The 22,500-nt window shown below is 38.7% G+C and overlaps 2 protein-coding genes and 1 long non-coding RNA gene across 3 annotated transcripts in view; 2 read left to right on the top strand and 1 right to left on the bottom strand.

The window, feature by feature from the left end:
* Positions 1–22,500, top strand: part of LOC143028227 (uncharacterized) — a 195,236-nt gene that overhangs the window by 114,431 nt on the left and 58,305 nt on the right. The window lies entirely within an intron of this gene.
* On the top strand, positions 1,857–2,645 carry LOC143028236 (uncharacterized). Its single transcript, XR_012966708.1, has 2 exons — positions 1,857–2,110; positions 2,273–2,645. It is a non-coding gene; the product is annotated as an uncharacterized LOC143028236 (long non-coding RNA).
* LOC143028222 (glycine receptor subunit alpha-2-like) overlaps positions 9,700–22,500 on the bottom strand; it is a gene marked incomplete at its 5' end in the record, with an annotated part of 59,953 nt that continues 47,152 nt past the window's right edge. The window contains 4 exon segments of the mRNA XM_076190023.1: positions 9,700–12,653; positions 13,510–13,668; positions 15,885–15,922; positions 19,889–20,080. Coding sequence (XP_076046138.1) covers positions 12,399–12,653; positions 13,510–13,668; positions 15,885–15,922; positions 19,889–20,080 — 644 coding nt within the window.

The raw sequence follows: 22,500 nt of genomic DNA, 5'->3' as shown, positions 1-22,500 counted from the left end.
ACATCAATATAGCAGATATAGATCCTACAGATGATAAGATTTTCTTGCCAACCAATCAAATTTATTTGGGACCCGAAATGCACCAATTATTCCAGGACCAATCAACCTTAAAACATCCTACATTAATAACAGATGTGAAAACGATGTAGGGATCTCCTCATCACAATGGCGGTGCAAATCAAAAAAAGGTTCCCAATTGATAGCGACCTATGGAAAATGGCATCTTTTTTATCACCCAAAAAAATAATGGACAAACGTACGAGGGATGAAATGAATACGCTTGTAGATTTTACAAAAGCTGTACCACGACTGTTTTCAGGAAATATAAATGAGCTCGATGATGAATGGCGCAAACTTGATTTTGTAAATTTTCCTGAAGAATGGAAACGCCTCAGTGCAGAAGATTTTTTCATAAAAATTATGGATTTTGAAGACCACACTGGCCATAAAAAAATATTAACATTTTGCACTCTTCGCTCTACAAGTCCTCGCACTGCCTACATCAAATGCTGACGCCGAAAGACTTTTTTCAATTGTCGGAAATATCAAAACAAAAATTCGAAATTCTTTACAGATCCCCTCACTCACTGCTTTAATAAAGGTATCTGAAGCGGTCAAGGCTGATGGGGGATGCATTAAATTTAATCCTAATAATGCTTTGTTACCAGTGTGCCGATAGATTCTAAAATAAAATGTAACCTTAGTTAAAAAAATTATCATTACCCCTTATTAACTGAATTAACCGAGTATTCATTTAATTTAAAGATTTGGAGCAAAATAAATAATAAAAATTAAAGGTACAACAATTATATAGGCCCTATCACCTTTAGCGAGGTGTCCCATAACAACATCGTTTTCTCTTATACAAGGTAAATAGAAAACGTGTAGAATTAGCTTATGTAGAAAAGCGACAGCACCGACCTTGGCTTGTTAACAGCTGTGCAGGAAAAGGAATCTTTCCATGGAATAATAAAAGAACAAATGAACACTTCAGAAAAGGCCAGAGAAGAGTCCAGTATGTAATTTTCTTTTGAATGTTTGTAATTTACCCAATTTTATTTCGTAGTTCACAGGAAAGGAGCTATGATCATGGGGTCCCAGTTCTCATCCTCCATTTATTTAAATTCATATATGATTCCTATACAATTATAGAGTAAGTGAAAGAAGTGAATGTTTAGGGGATTGTGAAAAGTGTCATGAGGTATAGGTATCTGAGGATGAACACAAAGACAAGGTTAATAAAGCACCGTCTTACTGCATTGCTATTGATCCAATCAGGCAGTGTATTTACCTAATTTTGTATACAGTAAAGGAGCAATGTTTGCTGGGTCCCATCTCCTCTCCTGTTTATCATACATAGCCTCAAGCTCATTTATGGCTATAACTTGGTGGGGGGGTAGAGGTTCTGTATTCATGATGTGCTGAGATGAAGAGGTGTTAAATGGGTTTTAATGTGTTTGAAGTAGGTGTGTTAATTTGCCTCACCCTTTATAAAAGGGGAAAGGGACATTGGTAGGTACATACAATACATTGATCACGCTTTATTGGAACCTCACAGTAAGTCCTCTCTTCTGTGTTACAGCCACTATACAGATTTAGCCTCATTTTACTTTATTGACATTGTAGTACAACTTACCTAGATAACAATATGCTGATGATGAAGTAGCTGTGACTGTTTTTTAATATTGTAGTCTGTATTCATTCATTGGGCTAAAACATATTTATCCATGATAACTCAGTTTAACATTATAGAACTCATCTCAGAGAGGGAAAGGACAGTGCCTCATAATGAAGGACTTACTGAAGCATGCCATTTCTATGAACTTGCTTGCCACTACACAGCCTCAAATCATCTCCACCCTTGACCTCTTGCCCAAGTAGTAATGTGTATGCCACAGACCGTGATCATTCCTGAAGCATGTTACAACTTCATGCGTTTATATTTCCAGAATATATGACATATGTACTTCATATTGATCACATGAGAAACAAGAAGAAATACACTAAAACTGTAGAGCGATGGTGTCTTGAGCTTAATCTTGTTGGGCAACTGATCTTCTATACTAAATGGATATTCATTAACCTGCAAGGACAAGAAACTGATATAAAAGTAACAAATTCTGATTCCTGAATTGATATTGAAGACATCTGCTTCTATATTATAGATATTAGGTTGTAAGATTGACTTGAAAAAGAATTGAGATACTGTCATCAAATTTTTATACCATTTTTCATCCTCCTAATAAGGAAATGTATTTTTTGAAAATTTCAGACCTATGTACAGAGGAATAGAACTCAGTGTGTTGACGTTGATTCTATGGGAAGAAGTTGCAAGAAGCGATTGTTATCCATTGTATTCCAAAGTCAACTTGGACCAAATTTCGACAATTTTAGTATAATGACATATGATAAATTGGAAGATATAAAGGAAGAACTTAGGAAAAGAGGAGTTGAAGAAATATTTGAATCCATAATTTTACCCCAAGTTGGTAGCAAATGATTTAGTTCACTACAAATACTCTTAAGTGGATTTCATTATTTATTGAAGACTTTTGACTGCAAAAGGACTTTCGAACAACCAAAATAGCCAGGTGGTAGCCAGAACAATTATATATTACCAGAATTGAATAAAATTTATTCAAATAGTTTGGTTTATGATTTTTAGATAATGCCAAGCACAGGGACCAGTTGGTTATTCAGTGCTAACTTCTCCTCAGAGTTGATTTCTTTGTAAATGCAGTTTGCTGTATATCAGGTGAAAAGTAGCCTAATATTTAGAAGGAGTTCATCACATTTTCAATATATTACTAAAAAAAAATTCTTCCCCTTCTACCATATATGATTATGTGAAGTTTGCCACCCTGTAACGGAGAAAGGAACTAGGTATATGTATACATACCAAAGGCCCCTTTTCCCCAAGGGGGTGGGGTGTGAATCAAAACATACACTTAGACCATGCCCATCCAAACCCATTAATCATTCCAATCTTAACACCTCATGAATAAAGGGTTGTTCTTGTCCCAGCCACACTGCTTAGGTCAAAGGTAATGCAACAAGACAAATTGCATCCCCTGCTTCATTCTATGGCAATACCCTTCATTCACTCAAAAAAAAAAAAAAAAAAAAATTGTGCTATGTAATTCTTTCATAATCTCTCTATTCACTCCCATCTTTTGCACTCTTTCCCCTTTTCTCGAGACATTCCTCATGGACCCAGTGACCCCAGTCCCCATCTATCCCATTCTACCCAGACATTTACTTGTCTCCTTTACTCTGTAAGGTCCATTCCACTCTGCCACATGTAACTCGAAGTATTGTAGCTCTTGCAGTCCTTGAGCTTCTCATCCTTTGAACTTGTGTTCAATCTGCTACAATCATCACAACTTATATGTCTCTTCACCTTACTTTTGCCCACATATACTCTCATCTTTCTCCTCTCACTTTTAAACTCAGTTGCCAACTCCTTCAGTTTCTCAGAATTAGCCATAAGTGCAGTGTCATCCACAAACAACAACTAGCTCAACACTCACCTCCATCCACTCTTGGTCACTAACTCCAAACCTTTACCAAGCTTTCTCACATTTACCTCCTTCACCATCCCAATCCATATACCTATTGACCAACTATGGCAACATTATGTGAACCTGACATAGCCCCGCCATCTCAAACCATTTACTTTCTTCATTTCCTACTTTCACACCTGCTAAACTAATGTAAAAAACTTTTGAAAACTTTCAACAGACTTCTTGTCCTATACATTTGCAACACATTCCACAGTACTTGTGCCAACCCTTTCATATACATTCTCCAAGTTTGTGAAAGCCCAAAGACATCCTCACTTTGTAAAAAACTTTTTGTCTATCTGTCTTTCTGTATATCTGTCTTACTGCAAATACTTGATCTATGCACCCTCTTCCTCTCCTAAGCACACACTAATCTTCCCTAGATACTCTCTTTGTTCCCCCCTTATCCCCTCAGTTAACATCCATCCCAATACTTTCTTAACTACTCTTAACAGACTGACCACTACAACTACTACAATAATTCTTGTCATTCATCTCCTTGTATAGTGGAACTATAGATGCACTACACCAATCCACCTGTACACTTCTTTCCTTTCTATATAAGTTTGAATTAAATAAAGTTCGTTCATCTTTTGGTAAGAATAAACCCACATTTATTTGAAGATATATTTATTTAGATTGTTTTTCCAAGAATATAATATACTTGATGTAGTTATGATTTTCTTAGATACAAGGTGTTCCTAATACAAGAACATGGTCATCTTTGAAGTACATGATATTTTCCCAACATACACACACATACTGTACACAGTTTCCAATTGGTCTTCACAAAAGAGTGAAATCTTTATGGAGAAAAGTGAGGGGAGCAAAAAACAGGCTTAGAAGATATAAATGTAGAAGTGAGGGAAGTGTTCAATCTCTTGGGGTCATTGGATGTGACAAAAGCTTTAGGACCTGATGGGATCTCAAACTGGATACTTGAGAATGTAAGGAACACTTAGTGGACAAGATCCAGTCTTATCGCATGTTCAATGAAAGAAGGCATTGTGCTGCGTGATTAGAAAAGGGCAAATGTGGTGCCAGTTCACAAAGGTGGAAACAAGGAGACACAACTAAATTATAGGCCAGTATCACTAACCAGCATTATAGTGAAATTATGTGAAAGATTGATGGATCAAATACGGTAAGTCCTCATTATACAGTACACATGCGTTCCTGAAAACCTTACCGCAAATTGAAATTACCGTATACCAAATCCATTATAACATGTAATAATAGGATATGGCAGACGTACCTTCTTCCTGCTCTTTCCTCTTCAAAACTCAAGCGGATATCGTATCTGTGAATTTTTCTTACTGTAAATAGAATCGAGGGTAGTAATTACCAAATACTGTAACTGTGAATTTACCGGATAAAGAATCACCGTATAAGGAGGACTCACTGTATCTTGAAAAGATGAACATTCTGATGTGGAAAATTGTGTGTCGAACTTTTTAAGCTTTTACTTGAGAGTGATTGATGTGCTGCAAGAGAGAGAGGGATGGGTGGACTGCATGTACCTGGACCTAGAGAAGGCATTTGATAAAGTACCTCACAGTCAACTTATGTGGAAATTGGAGGACTGAGTGGCAAACTACTAGATTGGATGAAAGGCTTGTTGAAGGAAAGATACATGAGAACAGTAGTAAAGGATAATATATAAAGCAGTAATGAGTGGAGTTCCACAAGGTTCAGTGCTTGCACCAATAATGTTTCTTGTCTATGTCAGTGACATGATGGAAGGAACAACAAGCTATGCCAACATGTTTGCAGATGACACAAAAATCATGAGAAGAGTGAAAAACAAGGAGGATGGTAGACTATTGCAAAAAGATCTAGACACTATTTTTGCATGGAGCCAAGAATGGAAAATGAAGTTCAATACCAAAAAATGCAAAGTGCTGGAAATGGACAATATCAGCAAAAAGCCATCTTTAAACTATTCCTTGAGAAGTGAAACAATTACAAAAGCAAAAGAGAAGATTGACTTGGGAATGTCGATAAAAGACAACCTGTCACCTGACAGACATACTGCAGGATTGTGGGAGAAACGTATAGACTACTACAGAAGATTAAAGTGCCATTCCACTACATGGATGAAGAGATGATGAAAAAACTTGTTGAAACCCTGATACATCCAAGACTGGAATATGCATCAGTAGTATGGTCCCCCACACAGAGTGAAGGATATAAGCAAGATTAAGAGAACACCAAGGGCAGCAACCAAACTGGTCCCAGTCTGGTAGATAAACCATATGAGGAAAGACTAGAAGTACTGGGTCTACCAACTTCGAAAGATCAAAGAGGAAGAGGTGATATTATTACAGTGTTCAGGTCACTAATGGGGATAGATTGCATTGACTGAAGAGATCTCCTGATGGGAGACCTTTAAGAGGTCAAATTAAGAAAGACCACGTGTCTAAAGGATGTGAAAAAATGCAGTTTTTCATATAGATGCATATATGTGGAATAGCTTAGAAGTTGATATAGCCCAAGCTCAAACAATCCATGAGTTCAAATCTATGTATGATAATTGGAAATCAAGGATATAGATCAAGTTGGAACTGTACATGAATTTGGGTTGAGGTATGTTAGAAAATTAGAGAATAGGAGACGGGACCCAATGAGCTTTGCTCTTTTCATGTATACTACAATTAGGTAAATACACACGCACATATGGATACACAGATGAGATGGTATTGAAGAAAAGATCCAGAGGAGAAGGAAAATGAAGCAATGAATGGATGAAGATTAGAAATAGCTGGCACTAATGTAGATGCATCGACTTAATCAAGAATAGAGATTAGTATATTTTTAAAGAAATGATCAGACATAATGTGTTTTGCTGAGACCAGGGTCAGTGGGAATATTGAGATCAGGTTGGTGAGGAGAATTATAACCTGGCAGAGGGACAGAAGAGGAAAATAGGAGTAACAATAGTGGAAAATGGCATAAAGGTGTAGAAGTGGTAATGGGAAAAGGACGAGGATAAGGAATTAATGATACAATTGAACAGTTAAAAAGAATTGTGGAAATATAACTGGTGGGAGATTGATTGTGGAGAGGTAAAATGGCTGGAGTGGGATATAGGTGGAAGTGAGTCATGATGGGGAAGTATGTAATTGAATGTAGCAATGAGAAGTGTGATACCTCAGTGAGTGAAAGAACCAGCAAGATATAGAGGCGAAAATGCACTACCAAAACTGAACATTGTGTTAACAAAAGAACTTGAGGTAACTTAAATACTGCATTATCAATGCCCAAGGAAAAGTAATGGCCATCATCATCAAAAACTGGTTATGTAGTTTTTGAATTTATTCTGAAAATAAAGAAATTTAAGACAAGATGGAAACAATGGGTGGCAGATAGGAGTGGAGGAGGATGATAATTATGTAAATGCTAAATATGCAGAAGTGATAAGGTCTTTGAAGATGTAGATTACAGGGCATATAGTGAGATAAAAGGAAGGAATAGAAATCCTTCTGAAATTTTTATAATGTAGGTTGAAAAACTACATGTCAAGGATGAGTGGGAGAGAACCATAAAGAAAACTTACCTTTCTTTTAAATTTCTCCTGCACTACCCAACTCCCGTTCTTTCTCATCCATCCGTCCTACATACACAGACACACACATACATATATATATATATATATATATATATATATACATATATATATATATATATATGTATATATATATACACACACACATACAAACATGCATGCGAACATAGCTTATGTGGAAATGTTTAGATATATTCTTACGTGTGCGCCTTCATATAATCATTTTCCATAAAGTCCAGATTATGACATTTTTTCTCATTTTCTCATACACCTGCTGCAGTGTATTTTCATTTACATCGAAACTTCCATATAGAAAATACATTTACATTAAGTGCGTATAGTTTCACTAAAGCTAATCACTGTGAGTATATACAATGTGTGTGCTGCCTTGGGCACATGACTTTTGTTCTAGAATAAATACATTATTCTACCTTCTAAGAATTGTCACCAGATTATTTTTTCATACTTAGCAATACTGAGTGACGGTAAATTAAAATATTTTAAAGACATTGATAAATGAGCAAGTAGATGAGTGAATTAATGCTTAAATAAATAAATGGAGAAATAAATGAGTGAATAGGTACATGAGTTGGCCTAGATATATAAGTAAGTAAATTTACAAACAAGTGGATGAATAAATGTGGTGGCCTACGTAGATACATAAATTGATAAATAGATTAATAAATATGTAATTGAATTAATAGTATAGTTCTCTTTAGTCCTGAATGTAATAATTCACATTTTCTGGACTATACAACCTTATGCAATGGGCGGATACGGAAAAATATTTTTGCCTAATTCGGTAAAGGGAGTTGGGTAAAAGTACGACAGATGAAAAGAAATTCTGTGAGCGATAGAGGATATAAACCTTCAAAAGAATGAATTGTCCGTTTGTGCGAGCTTTACTAAATAGATAAATACAATGAATTATGTTACCAGGTCATCGTTTGTGCTTGAATTTCCTGAAAGGAAATCGTATTTCTTCCCGCTTCCGTTTTCTATGTCTTTCGACTCGGGGGGAGGGGTCACTATGTCGTGACGTCATATGTAAATAAACATGGTGGAGGGATCAGTAAGAGGTTTTTATCTAAGAAGAAAAGTAGAATTAACCTAAATATGATTTTTTTTATTAGTTTAATTCTGGCTGCCGCCAGGCGATTTTATTCAACAGAGGGACGCTCCCGCCGTCAGGACAGAAAGATAATAAGTGTAATGCTCACCACTATGGACATTTGATATGTTGTCAAGACGAGGTATAAAGGAGGTATGGAACCAGAACACAAAGTTCATTAGCGACCTCTCGTTATCTTTATCTGTTGTCACGTGACACAGTTGTTTGTTAACTTTATTATTATACTATTATTATTATTCAAAGTACGTTGCAAACTCGCGTGATGACCAGTGCCACATTGAAATATTGCAAGAACAACGTGAACATCCGAAGGATCTTTCGCAGATGAAGATACAGGCAGGTTCTCGGCGAACTTTGTAAATCCTGTTCACCTAAGAGGTAGCACGACATTTTCAGGTGATCACAACACCTAAATTGAAAATGCAAATACACCTCAGTGTGAAAATCAAAACATTCAGTTCCACGTGGAAAACAAAATTCACAAAAAATTCTGAAGGGTCTCACATATTTTGGTGTTATACAGTGGGGGGAGGGGGTATGTTTCACACTTTGGAAAGTACTCTTAAGCCTCCTGGTCGTACCGGAAGGTACATATGATTTTAATCTGGTAGTCGCCGGGGCGTAAGATTCACTTCTTTGACATCCCTTCGGTATGAAGTGGGAGAACAGATGAAAGGAGATCCAAACACACACACACACACACACACACACACACACACCGGTGGCGGATTGGTAAAGCATTGGCCTCACAAGCCAGAGAATCGGGGCAGACCTACCCAGAGATCTGCTAATAGTGAGCTCTGAAGATCCGAGGTGAGGTGAATACACACACACACACACACACACACACACACACATATATATATATATATATATATATATATATATATATGTATAAATACATATATATATAAATATATATATATATATATATGTATATATATATATATATATATATGACACGTATCGGCCGATGTAAATGATGTTCTCGGTGGGAAGACAAGGGAAAGGATGCGGGAGGGTGTGTGTGGATGACGGGTTCTTGAAGTGCCTTTACCAGCTGGATTACAACACACCATTCGACCTTTCTCGACTTAAGTTTTTCTTAAGTTGAAACCAGTTGAGAAGGTGTTACTTTCCTAAGAAAAGTTCTTCCGCCCCTTGTTTCTCTTACTGCCAGTGTCTTCCCACACTTGTATTTGTATGAAATCTCATAGTGAAGGATGTTCTCCTTAATATTTTCGGAACGGAAACGGGAAGAAAAAATAATGTTCACACTTAGAAGTGTTGCTTTTGACATGCCACCTCTCGTGTAGCCTCAAGGGCTAAACGTGTGGGTTCATTACTTGGAGTGCAACGCGACCTAGGGATCGAAGTGTCGGTTGTGGGGGCCTTCGATGCAGCTGGGCCTTTGGCGAATACCAAAGTTATAACCCCCCCCCCCCAAAAAAAAAAAAAAAAAAAAAAAAAAAAAAAACACCTCCGCAAGGAGACCTCGGGTAACGGAGTGACTGACTCTCTGATTGTCCGTGAAGCATTACCAAAGAGTGACATCCATAACTTTCTCCCCCCCCCACCTCCCACACATACATAAAGGGTTTCTGCTTCTGTACTGGGTTCTAAGAGTATCAAAATCACTAACTTGACTCAAAGATGACTGGATGACCAAGGGAGGTAGGGGTGGGGGTGGCTGTTGGTTGAAGCCTTGAGAGTTCAAACTGTACTTGTGAAATCTTTACCCCAGACCTGGCGAACGCTCTATACCATTAGTAAGATGAATTTTCTTGGTTTCCTAGTTGAACTGCTTTACTGGTTTATCTATAAAATCTACTTGTGATTTTCGTAAGTACAACCATTGAAACTAGAAATATTCTAAACGTTCCGCCAAGGTGAAAAGGTTTTAGGAATACGGACCTAAGCAAGCTCCAAAGACTCCGTGACGCTCTAGTTTTCTTCTAATTAACACCAGGCGATCTTTTGTTAAAAGAATGTCGCCATTGTACTGTAGTTAATCCTAAAACATGACTGTTTTCTCCTTTAGCTCATTCTTGGGAATGGCAACACTCATTTCCTTTGTGCGTCTAAGCAGACTTTTCTCAGGGTCTGTCATTCTTATTGTAATTTTTTTACTTCTTCATTTATTTACTTCATCTACTTATTGTTTTTGTTATGTTGCATAAATCTTACTCTTTTCTTGACTTCTTGTCCTGGTTCCTGTGGACGTGTTATTTTATTATGGCTTCAGGTTCCTTTTGTTTATTCTGCGCTTGCTTTTGAACTCCAACTGATATCGCCTCAGACCTCAGTTGTAGATCCTGTTTCGGTCTGTCTTAAGGGTGTCATAATAATCCAGACCTGTTTCATTCTTTTCGGTAATTTTCTTCCCTTCAGGTTCCCGAAAGTTAAAGTAACTCCGACAGACCTATTCATAAAACAGTAATCCATAAACTGAGTTGTTTATTCGCATAGGAAGCATATCTGGGATCAATGTTAACCCAGGGGGACAAAGCTAGGTGCCTCTACGTGGTGGGTCTGTGATACGGGTGTCGGAGAGGGTCAGCACCCCGTTATCCGTTTTCTAAACAATATCAACATCCCGTTCCTCAACCTGGGTTGGTTGGCAATCGGTGTCGGGACGGGGCTGGAAATATTTTCAGTAGTGTTAACCATTTTACAATCACTATTTGTTTATGTATTTTATTTGTTTTATTTAGCATATTCATTTTATTGATTATATATATATTTATCTATAGTTTCCCTATGGAACGCTGTGGCAGGCTTCAAGGGAAAGGTGTTGGCTATGCGGGATATTCAAGGTAACAAGTGTTTATTTATTCGTTACTCTTAAACCATATATATCCACTGCAATGACACCCCATTGGTCAGGGTTAGGGAAACCTTTATCCACATTGAAACATTTTCCCTGACCTTCAGAGCCCCGCTCCACCCGTCACTCTTTTTTCTTTTTCTTTTTTTGTATAATTAAAGGGAGTCCATCTAACCATTCCACATTTGTAAAACATTTGTAACCCTCTCATAGAAAATGGGAAGAGGTCAGTTTCGCCATGTTTCCGAACGAAAATGAAACTGCCGGTGCGATTTTTTTTTTTTTTTTTCATTTTGGCATTTCATCATAAGTTTTTCCTCTTATTTTTCATCTTGACATTTCATCAGATATTCTTTGGATGTTTCTGTAAAACCGTTCTGACTGCATTAATGAATCCTACCGGTTTCAGTGTAGGGTTATTTCTTCTGGCCTTTCCTGGATAGGGGTCCGCGTATTTGTGTGAGATTAACCCCACCCCCACGGCAGATCATCACGTGTGTGTGTGTGCGCGCGCGCGCGATTCACCACCATGGTCTTGGATCACGTGTTGGACTCGTGATCGACAGCTCTTACTCTCCCAGAAGAGAGCTCAGAGGTCATATATGACCAATCTATGGGTAATCCTGTGACCTTACACGCACATACACACACACAACTCCCCGCCCACGAGAGTTGGAGTAACGACTCGCAGCGTAGCGATACTGAAATTATTTCAGCCCTGGGCGGGATTCGAACCTGGACCGCCATAGTGGTGGCCGGGAACTCTAACCACTGCGCCGACAAGTCGTGTGTGTGTGTTTCTGTGTGCATATTGGTGGGAGTATGTGGTTGTGATTGTACAGTGGGTACGTGTTTGCAAGTATATGTATTTATGTGTATGTATGCATATATATATATATATATATATATATATATATATATACACTCACAGTATATATTACCACCTTATACGGTGTTTACAGTATGTATTAGTGTGCTTGCCTTCGTGATTATTACTTTCTTTTTTGTTGTGATAAATATTTCATGATTTTTATTATTCTGTACTCGTGTTGGTTCATGCATGTATACTTTGTCTCATTAGACTTGTATTTGTTTTATTCATCAGTTACTTCCTCGTGTTTTGTTTTTGTTTTTTGGTCTTACCAGTCCCACTTACAATTAATAGAATTTCGTCGACAGTATGCATAATATTTCACTTTTTTCCCCTTTGGTACTGTGAAGAATTTATGTATATATTTTTCATCTTTTCTTGCTTTTGTCCCTAATTGTGTCCATTCATATGGCCTAGCGAGGCTCTTGACATGACATCCTTTAGGGAACGTCCCTGTGCGCCATGTAGTAACCCCAGTAAACGAAGTTGAAGACGAGGAAGACGGCTGGGAAGAGGTAGCGCGACAGTTCGTCGATGCGGCAAGCCAGCAGTCGGAACCGTCGGCTCTCTGGCTCGCTCAGAGTGAAATCGGCCACTCCGGAGGGAGTGCTACTGCTCGGTCCGCAGCCCACGCTCCCGCCACCTCCTCCTCCTCCGGCTCCTCCTCCTCCTCCACCGGCGCCATCGACACCGTTCTGGAAGGAACAAAAATTTAAGTCAGATTTTTTTTTTTTTTTTTTTTTTTTTTTTTTTTTTTTGGGTGGTCACCTCTTCCTTTCAACCCCGCCAGGGAGTTTAGAAACACCCCTACGGACCAGAGGAACACAACGTTCTTTTGTCATCAGAGATTGATAGACTCATTCACACTAAAATATCAGAGAAAGGTATATAGAAAACGGACAGAGAGGACTTGTTGGTATGGAATGAAAGATGAGCGAAAGATCACAGGAAAAAATAAAAAAAGCAAAATGAATTGAAAGATATTAAAAAGTATAGCCCTCCTAATAGATGCGTTGACTGGAACAAGTCGGATGAAAATATAACCCAACACCATAAACAAAGTTAAGGCAAAGTGTGATGAATGGAAGCAGAGAGACGGGACTCCATGAGCACAACTCCACAACTCCGTATATTACAACTAGGTAACTCTACACACACACACACACACACACACACACACACACACACACACACACACACACACACACACACACACACACACACACACACACACACACACACACACACACACACACACACAGACGGTCGTTAAAGGGTTGGAAATAGTCATTATAAATCCTTGGATTGCGACAACTGCTTCGAGGCTTAAATTGGATTTTGCCTGCAACCGTATTTACTTATTTACATGATTACTTATTTACTATTATTTTACACACGTGTCTGGCTATTTACCATTCTCTTTGTTGAATTATTTTAACGAATTTATTTGCTTATTTATGAATGAATGGAAGGGTGGGTTAGTTTACTTATTTATGTATTTATTTATTTTTGCTCGCGTTGGTGGGGTGGGGTGGGGGGGCGGGCACGTACCGGCGTTAGTTCGAACCAGCTGTCCGAGCCGTTTCGTCGTCCTGTGCAGAAGCGCCTGGGGACACTGATCGTCTTCCTCCAGTAGTAGTTGACGATGGTGAACTCGAGGAGCGCGGCGAAGATGAAGGCCGTACACACGCCCATCCAGATGTCAAGGGCCTGAAACAGCAAGAGAACCGTATTAGAAACACACACACACACACACACACACACACACACACACACACACACACACACACACACACACACACACACACACACACACACACACACACACACACACACACACACACACACACACACACACACACACACACACACACACACACACACACACACACACACACACACACACACACACACACACACACACACACACGCACACACGCACATATGCACAACACTGAATGGGTCCTAATGATTAGAGATACATTTTAACAACCACAATGCACTTTAATTCTAAACCATCAATATCGGGAGACCTAATGGAGGTCGACATGCAGAAATTGAAATGCGGTACTGCCAGGGGCTCGAACCCGGCAATCATATGACAAGTGCCGTAGTAACATACCAATATATATATATATATATATATATATATATATATATATATATATATATATATATATATATATATATATATTATATATCAACCACAATACACTTTAATTCTAAGCCATCAACATCGAGAGACTCGAGGAGGCCAACATGCAGAATTTGAAACCTGTGCTAGCTCGTGACAAATGTTAGTGACTTAACCGATTGCGCCATAAAGAAAGATATAAGTTGAGCGCATCTTATATATTTTTATGCTCGAGTTACACGTACACCAAATTTTGCGTTCAACCTATCTCCCTATCTCCGCTATGATAGTACAATTGATAAGTATACGAACGCGAGAAAGTATTTGTACATACATATGCCAAAGGGTTTTTTCCCCTTACACGGGGGGTAGCCATAAAGAAAAAGGCATAGAAACCACTCCCACCCATTCCATCCCCTAAATGGGTCCCAGTGAACAGATATACATTTTTATCAACCACAGTGCTGTACAATATATATATATATATATATATATATATATATATATATATATATAATAAATATGATAAATGAAATACGTTAATGTCAACAATTTGTATCTACAACGTGTACATAAGCTCGGAAACGTATAAATGCATGGCGATGTACTTCAAAGTCGAGCTAGATTTTTTAGCGTTGATTGGAATGAGGTTAGAGTGCCGGATAATTGAAGGAATACACCAATTTGTATCTGTTGAAAAGAGCTCTGCACACTCAAGGAAATCAAAGTTCATTTAAGGAAAGAATCAGGAAGTTCACATCGAAGATAACCGCTGTCCAATCTTAGAAAAAGTATAATAATAATAATAATAATAATAATAATAATAATAATAATAATAATAATAATAATAATAATAATAATAATAATAATAATAATAATAATAATAATAATAATAATAATGATAATAATAATAATAATAATAATAATAATAATAATAAATAAATAGATAAACAAATATATGGATAAATAATAAGAGATTCGAGATAGCAGTGTGAAGAAGATTGAATTATGTAGAGAAAACGGGAAGCCAAGTACGAATGTTCGTATCAAACATATAAAGAATCGAGGACTGATTATGTTCGAATTAATATGAAAGAGGAACGAAACTCTGAGAAAGATGTAATTATGAGAAAAAATGTTAAGAACTTAGACACAGTTTAGGGTTTATAATACGTGAAATGAGGAAAAAGGAAAAACTTGACAAAGAAATTGTGTCAAACTTAGGAAAAGAAAAGAGAGAAAATATGAAAATGTATTCATTCAAGAAAGATGGATTTAGAAAACTTGGTATTAGACGAATGAGCTTAGCTTACCGAGGGAGATGATGAGGATGAATTTCTCAAGAAGAAAAGAGAGTGAGAGAGGCAGAGCAAAACAGGCGAAAGAAATATTATCAACTAGATTTCATTAAAGATGGTAAAATATTAGCGAGTCGGGAATTAATACGAGAGAGAGAGAGAGAGAGAGAGAAGCCATTTAACTACTGATTGATATTTCATCAATGTCGTCTTGTTTTTTCCAAGTGTTTTCTTCACCCCGCTCCCTCTCTCTCTCTCTCTCTCTCTCTCTCTCTCTCTCTCTCTCTCTCTCTCTCTCTCTCTCTCTCTCTCTCTCTCTCTCTCTCTCTCTCTCTCTCTCTCTCTCTCTCTCTCTCTAAAAAAAAAAAACCATGCCATGCGTGACGAACTTCTCTTTTTCCTTTCACCCTCCCCCCCCCCCCCAATGAACCCTGGGGAGAATTCATTGGCCAGAGGTATTGGCAGGGGCGGGGAAGGACCACGGGGGAACTTACCTTGATGTACGACACTTGAGGAATTTTCATCTGCGTTTCTGCAAGACGAACAGACAGACAGGTCGTTAGAGTCCATAAGAATTAAAAACAAACAAAAAAAAAACGAAAAAACACGCCTTGTTCCCTACATTGCAAAAACAAATCACCTTTCCTTTTCTCAAATAAAGAAGAATAAAGGGGAGAGAGGCTCACTAACAAGTATGTTCAGAATAATTTAAGTAATCAGGATACAAAAGCCTGACAATGGATGCCCGGTAATGTAAAAAAACCTGAAACAAAACTGCTCATTTTGAGGAAACGATAAAATCTGTCACGGTAAACAAAAATGAGCAATCAACAGCTGTTGTACAAAAAATAGGAAGAAAATAGATAACACCCGGAAACTTTATAAAAGACTGTAACATCAATCTCAATCACAAGAAAAAAAACGTTTTTATCTATTTGTTTTGATCGATTTCTTCATTTGTTTATTTTGTTAAATCTATTTGATTATTCAGATGTTTATTTGTCAAACAGATGGAACATATGATCCTACTTTTACTTAATTATCATTTTGTCTAAAATTCATTTCATTATCTAGATTTTTATCAAACAATTGGTGTTCAGGCTGTAAAAAGCTAAACCTCAGACAGGAATGATAATAATAATAATGATAATAATAATAATAATAATAATAATGAAAATAATAATGATAATAAAAATAATAATTATAATCATAATAATGATAATCAGAGTTCAGAACATCTGAGGCAACTGATGGAACCGTCTAGAATATTTCAAGGCGTCAGGAAAAAAAAAAAAAAAAAAAAAAAAAAAAAAAAAAAATGCTATTTCTGTTTCCCCAGCGGGGTTGGGGTTGGGGGTGGGAGGGGGAGTGACCTTGGGTGTCAAGACTGCTGCTTGACCTCTTCTGACCTGTCACACGCAAGGACACGATGTCTCCTGATCTGGTCCTTCACTTAGCCCATTAAACTCCGATGACAAGATTCTTGTCATTTGGTCAAATAAAACAAAAAATCATAAAACACCAAAATGTTTGATCAAACACCAGAAAAATATGATGTCAGTCCTTGCTTTGTGCGAGGACTGACATCATATTTTTCTGGTGTTTGATCAAACATTTTGGTGTTTTATGATTTTTTGTTTTATTTGACCAAATGACAAGAATCTTGTCATTGGAATTTAATGGGTTAAATCCTGTACAAAAAGTTCCCATCATGCACTGAGACGTGTTAGAGCGGTGTCCTGTACACTACAATGGAGTTTCACCGAAAGGGTTAGGTCACTTCTTAACAAGCTATCCTCCAGTCGAGACCCCGTTGTGACGTCATTACCAGGTCGATCTCCTCACCAAGTAATAAAATCACCTAGCGGCACGTGTGTGTGTGTGTGTGTGTGTGTGACTTTGGAAGAGATGTTCAGACAATGCCTGTTGAAGGCAGATTTTGAGTACGATTGTGGTTGCCGGCAAGTGATTTTATTCTGCTAAGGGAAAGCTCCGTCAGATAATATATGGGAATGTGAGAGTCATCCTCAATGAGGAGAACGAGTCTACATGAATCCGGATGACCTGCTGAAATTCTGAAACCTCAGAGATAAAAGAAAGAGTTTAGATAAGCGACCCAGCCGTCATGGGAACCGAAACGTAGACTATGCCTTCACGAAGCTACGACCACTTACCCACCACAACCGTCAACTAGATTAACGTGGTCTCAAATCAAAGTGAGCTCGGTCCACCATTGACAAGCTTATTTCGTTCCATCACCTACAGGGGTCTCCCTTGTCAAGTATTCAATAACAGGAAGGGCACGGCACTTTAGGCAGACTGTACCTATCTGTGTGTATATATTTTCCCACGTGGCTGTACGTGTTTGTGCACGGAAATTCATGATACCCGTTTAATGAACCTCAGTGTTCTCGTTTTCTTCTCGCATAACAAGTGTTGGAGCCTCGCTCCCGTTTTCAAAATTGCGGAAATTTTGTATCCTTTGTGTTTTTTTTTTTTTTTTTTTTTTTTTTTTTTTTTTTTTTTTGTCGCCGCCCCCGTATCGTGCCGGATCATGTTTATCATACAACGACGGTTTCATTGACTGCTCGTGTTCATAACACCAGGCAGAGGTTGAGTAAGAATAGTTTCTTTCTCAAAGGGTCTTCTTCTTCGGATCCCTTCCCCAACCATTGCACTAACCTGACTTAACCTAACCTTTGACGCACTGTAAAAAAAAATATCAAAGTGCGTGGGATGTATGACCACATAGAATAGATAAGTAAATTGATAACATTATAATATTAATAACAACCTCATCTGAAATGCGTCGACGAGAAGTATCCGAAATCGAGGAAGGGACTGACCGGGAAAGAGTTCAATTTTTGCAGAAGTTGACACCCCCTCTCCCCTCCGTAGTAGCCCAAACGTACCATATTGGTTTTGTTGCGGCAAACTTCAATCATACTATTCATGTGAGAGGCGGCTGACTCACCCCCTACCCAGGCCTTAACCCTCTCCCTACGATGAGACAATTTAGTCTTTATTCTGGCTAAAGTCGGGCGATTTTATTCAGTTTAGGGAGGGACCTCATGCTGGGTTCAAATCCCGCACTCCTCTCCCATTCCCAGCAGTTCCTGTTACCTACGACAACAGATCAAGCGCATAGTAGGGCCATTCGCCTCCATATTGAAAGGGTTACCGAGTTGCCGACGGGTTGAAGATCACAGATGATTTTCTTCATGTATAGAGTAGCCCTGGAAGTGAAGGTATGAAACTGGACTCACAATGGGCAAGTTATGGACCAATTGGACCACTTCTGGTCCTCTTTAGGAACAGTGGCCCCATTCGCTCGCTTGCGCTGTTATCATGTTTTGTCTAACAGTCATTATTTGAGGAAACTACAAAGTGTACATTATGTCGTAGAAGCAATTGATGGTGATAATCAAACGATCTTAATAAATTATTTATATTTTCGTATCATTTTCAGTTATTCTGTTGGAGTAGTTATAGATAGAAAATTAAGATTTTTTTTGTGTGGATTTTGTGATGTTTTTGTAAGGGTGCACGAATCTAATGGAAAATTAAATAAAGACGAAAGCTGTGCGCCTCTGACGCCATCTGTGTTGTCTCTTGTTTATGAATTGAACGCTGTTTTTTTGAGAGTTCTCGAAATGTTTACGAGCTCGCAGTCGTGCGTTCTGAGAATTTGGGAATGCGAAGGCGAATCTTTGTCGTCTGAAAGATCTCGGAAAAAAAAAAGATCTTTCGTCTTTCGGTTTCCATGCAACTCACTTGACTCGGTATGAGTCGTCCGTTTTCTTTCAGCACTGGAACAACATCATCCGTAAACACTTCCGATTTCTCCCTTTTCCAGACCACTCCTTGGGAAGAACGACTTTACACATAAACGTTTGCCGTTTCTCTTCTTCACTTCTTCCTGACCAACAGTGCAAGTACACAGGTGACAACAACGACCTCTTGTTCCTTTTTCGGTTCCCATCGCAGTTTGCTTTGTCATTTGGTCTTGACTCATTTGACAGACGCGTGCATAGAAGTCATAATAAACAACTTCACAGATGTGGAGATAGAATTTTAGATCAGTTTAATTAGAATAGCATGTACAAACAGCACCCCATAGCTGCAATTACTCTAAACAAACTTCACAAAAGTTGACGAAAGTTGGCGTTAAGTTGCCGGTGTGAAGCCGCCTTCAAGGAGGCCAAGAACTGTGAAGAGAGTGCCCAGCCTAGAGTCCCTTTATGCACAGAGTTGCAACACCTCCGCAGAATGGCCACAAAATGGCGGCGTGTCTGGAGTTGTCGCAATTTTCCGTATAAAGGGACTGTCGATGTATCCGAACGCCCAACAACACAGTATATTCAGCAAACATCCCCAATAGGCCCCAGGAATCAATAGCAAGAACAAACAGTAAACGGCAATGATTTGGCCACAAGATGGCTACCTGGGTCGTTTATCGTACCCTGTCGCCACTCTTTATGTAAAGGGGGTTACGCACCTGAGGCTTGGTTGGAGACGGTGAGGAGCGTGGTGACCCCAAGCGTCGTCCTGGCTGGGACAGAGTCGGTATCCATCCAAAAGCCTACCCATGAGATAACCACGATGAGGATGGTCGGGAGGTACGACTGCACCAGGTGGAACCCGATGTTCCGCTTCAGCGTGATGAGGGCGACCAAACAACTGTAGTTACCTGCAGGTGGACACGTGGCTCAAGTTAATAAAGTCCGCATCAGAATTTTTAACACTTCAGGGCGTATGGACTATCTCAAGAAAGCACCAAAGAACTACCCAAAGTTTAATATTTTTAGATGATGACAGTGTAAACAGACAAATACACAAAACTCCTGAATGATGTGCAAATCATTATATAGAACGTAGGATGATGATGCTTAAGGAGGAAGAAGACAAGGTAGAGTTAAGATGTTATAAAATGCTTAATAGTGTGACATTCCCTTGGAGAGAAGATGCGTCCAAATGGGGGAAAAAGAAGACATACTTAACTAAAACATTGGCTACATTAAGCAAGGCAAAGAAGCAGGGTTTTTAAAAAAGAAAAAGAAAAAATACATGGAAGTACTCGGTACTCAAGCAAGGCTTAGCAAGACAAGGAAAACGAAGGAAGATGCATGCTCATAATTTAACGAATTTGATAATAATAATAATAGAAAGACTACATGGAAGCATAGAGTCTGCAGGACAGTCTCTGGCGAAACAAGACACGCCCCCTTTTCCTTCACCAGCGAAACAAGCCACGCCCCATTCCCCTTCCCTGGCAAAACAAGCCACGCCCCTTTTCCTTCCCTTGCGAACCAGACACCCCATCTTTTCCCTCCCTTGAGAAACAAGCCACGCCCCCTTTTCCTTCCCTTGAAAAACAAGCCACGCTCCTTTTTCCTATCCGGACGAAACATGCCACGCCCCTTTTCTTTACTGACCATTCACGAACACTGATAAAGCCTATTGGTTCGATATGTGTTCTGCTACAGCCAATAGACAGTCGGTATGATGTAGATAATAAAGGCACCGTGACTCATGTAAGCTAGGCACTATGTCACGGACTCGATGAGAGCGGTCTGACCATGGAAGCAGTAAGAACTGGAACAAGCCACCAACTAATTAGAGGAAGAAAGGAATTGGCTCATAGATAGCTGCTTCGAATCTTTCTTTGATCAGATCGCGCAGCATATCGTCTTGTGCCGTTTCTGAAATGAGAATAATGTCATCCTCAGGTCGAAATGGACTGAAATGTTCACCACTAATGTTCAATATATTTCCTTTCCCGAGGTGAGATGTAAATAGTTTGGGTTGGGGTTTTCCGTCAATGTTTCGTTGGATCTTTACAATGTGTTCGTTTGCATGGAGCTCTTCGGCCGAGTCATCAAACGAATTTTTGTCATCCACGAAAGCTATAAACACAAATGTTAATTGTATTCTGTTGTTTTCTTAATTGATTCGTCGTCTGCAAATGGTCTAGAGTCGAATATCCAAAGCCTTCCTGTCCTCTTCGTTGGTTTTGATCTAATTTTTTTTTTAGTTTAGTTTATTTGTTCGGTTTTTATATTTGACATGAATGAGGTTATTGATTAGGTATGACGCGAAGTATACTGCAAGACGGGACCTGTCGAGAATATATCATCCTTAACGCACAGTATGTTAATGACATAGACATACACACACACACACACACACACACACACACACACACACACACGCACGCATTCAGTACAGGAATCAAAAGAAAAAGATGAGACAATTTTCTTCACAACTTAACGAAAACTAGGTATGATTAAGTAATGTTCACCTGACCATTCTTTCCTACCACCCCCCTCCCCCTTCCTCGTCACCCTTTCCTGAGCTGGAAAATGGCTGAGGAAAATATAACAAAAATACTGAAATCCAGATATCGAATGTCAATGTGTGCAGTCGAGAGATATAATATTCCGTATGTCACATACCAGCTCAATGTTCAAATACATGTTCAAAGCTGAAAATGCAGGATCAGTTTATGTACGAGTTTAGATAAATAAATCGACAGGCTAGGAAAGTTATATTTTTATGCTGCCCCTTCCTTCAATATGTCCTCTACCAACGCTGCACTGCCCCCAAGGATAGAAACGCTGGTTAATGGCAACGAAAATGAAATAGATTAAAAAAAAATAATAAATCGCCACGAGACGTCCTGTCCGTTATTTAAACGACAAGCGAATTACAATTTGAACCTACAGACTTTCGGGTAGTGTTGGAACGAGAGGAATGCAACTTTTAAAACTGCCATTTGGACCAAATGTCCTCAATTTATTCCCCTTCGCGTCGAATCGGTCCGCTAAATTTGCCAAGAGGATTGCGGGGAACAGCGTGTGGGGGGCAATGGCTCCATTAGCTTTATATGAACTGTTGCAAGAAGGTTTCAAGTTTGAATCAAATTTAGTCTTCAGAAACGTCTAAGGCAATCTCGCATTTATATTCTGTGTACATACTCGTACATATTTGCATGCATGCATACATTCGTACATACATGTATATGTGTGTGTTTGTGAGGACATATATGTTTTCTCTACATAAAACAAGTGGACTATAATTTTTGCATAGGAACACAGCCACAAGCGCGCA

The sequence above is a fragment of the Oratosquilla oratoria genome, chromosome 9 (genome assembly GCF_046742065.1).
Source record: "Oratosquilla oratoria isolate Oo_2021 chromosome 9, ASM4674206v1, whole genome shotgun sequence".
In the NCBI taxonomy this organism is placed as follows: domain Eukaryota; kingdom Metazoa; phylum Arthropoda; class Malacostraca; order Stomatopoda; family Squillidae; genus Oratosquilla; species Oratosquilla oratoria.
Note: the sequence above shows the minus strand (reverse complement) of the source record. Positions and strands in the feature narration are given on the sequence as shown.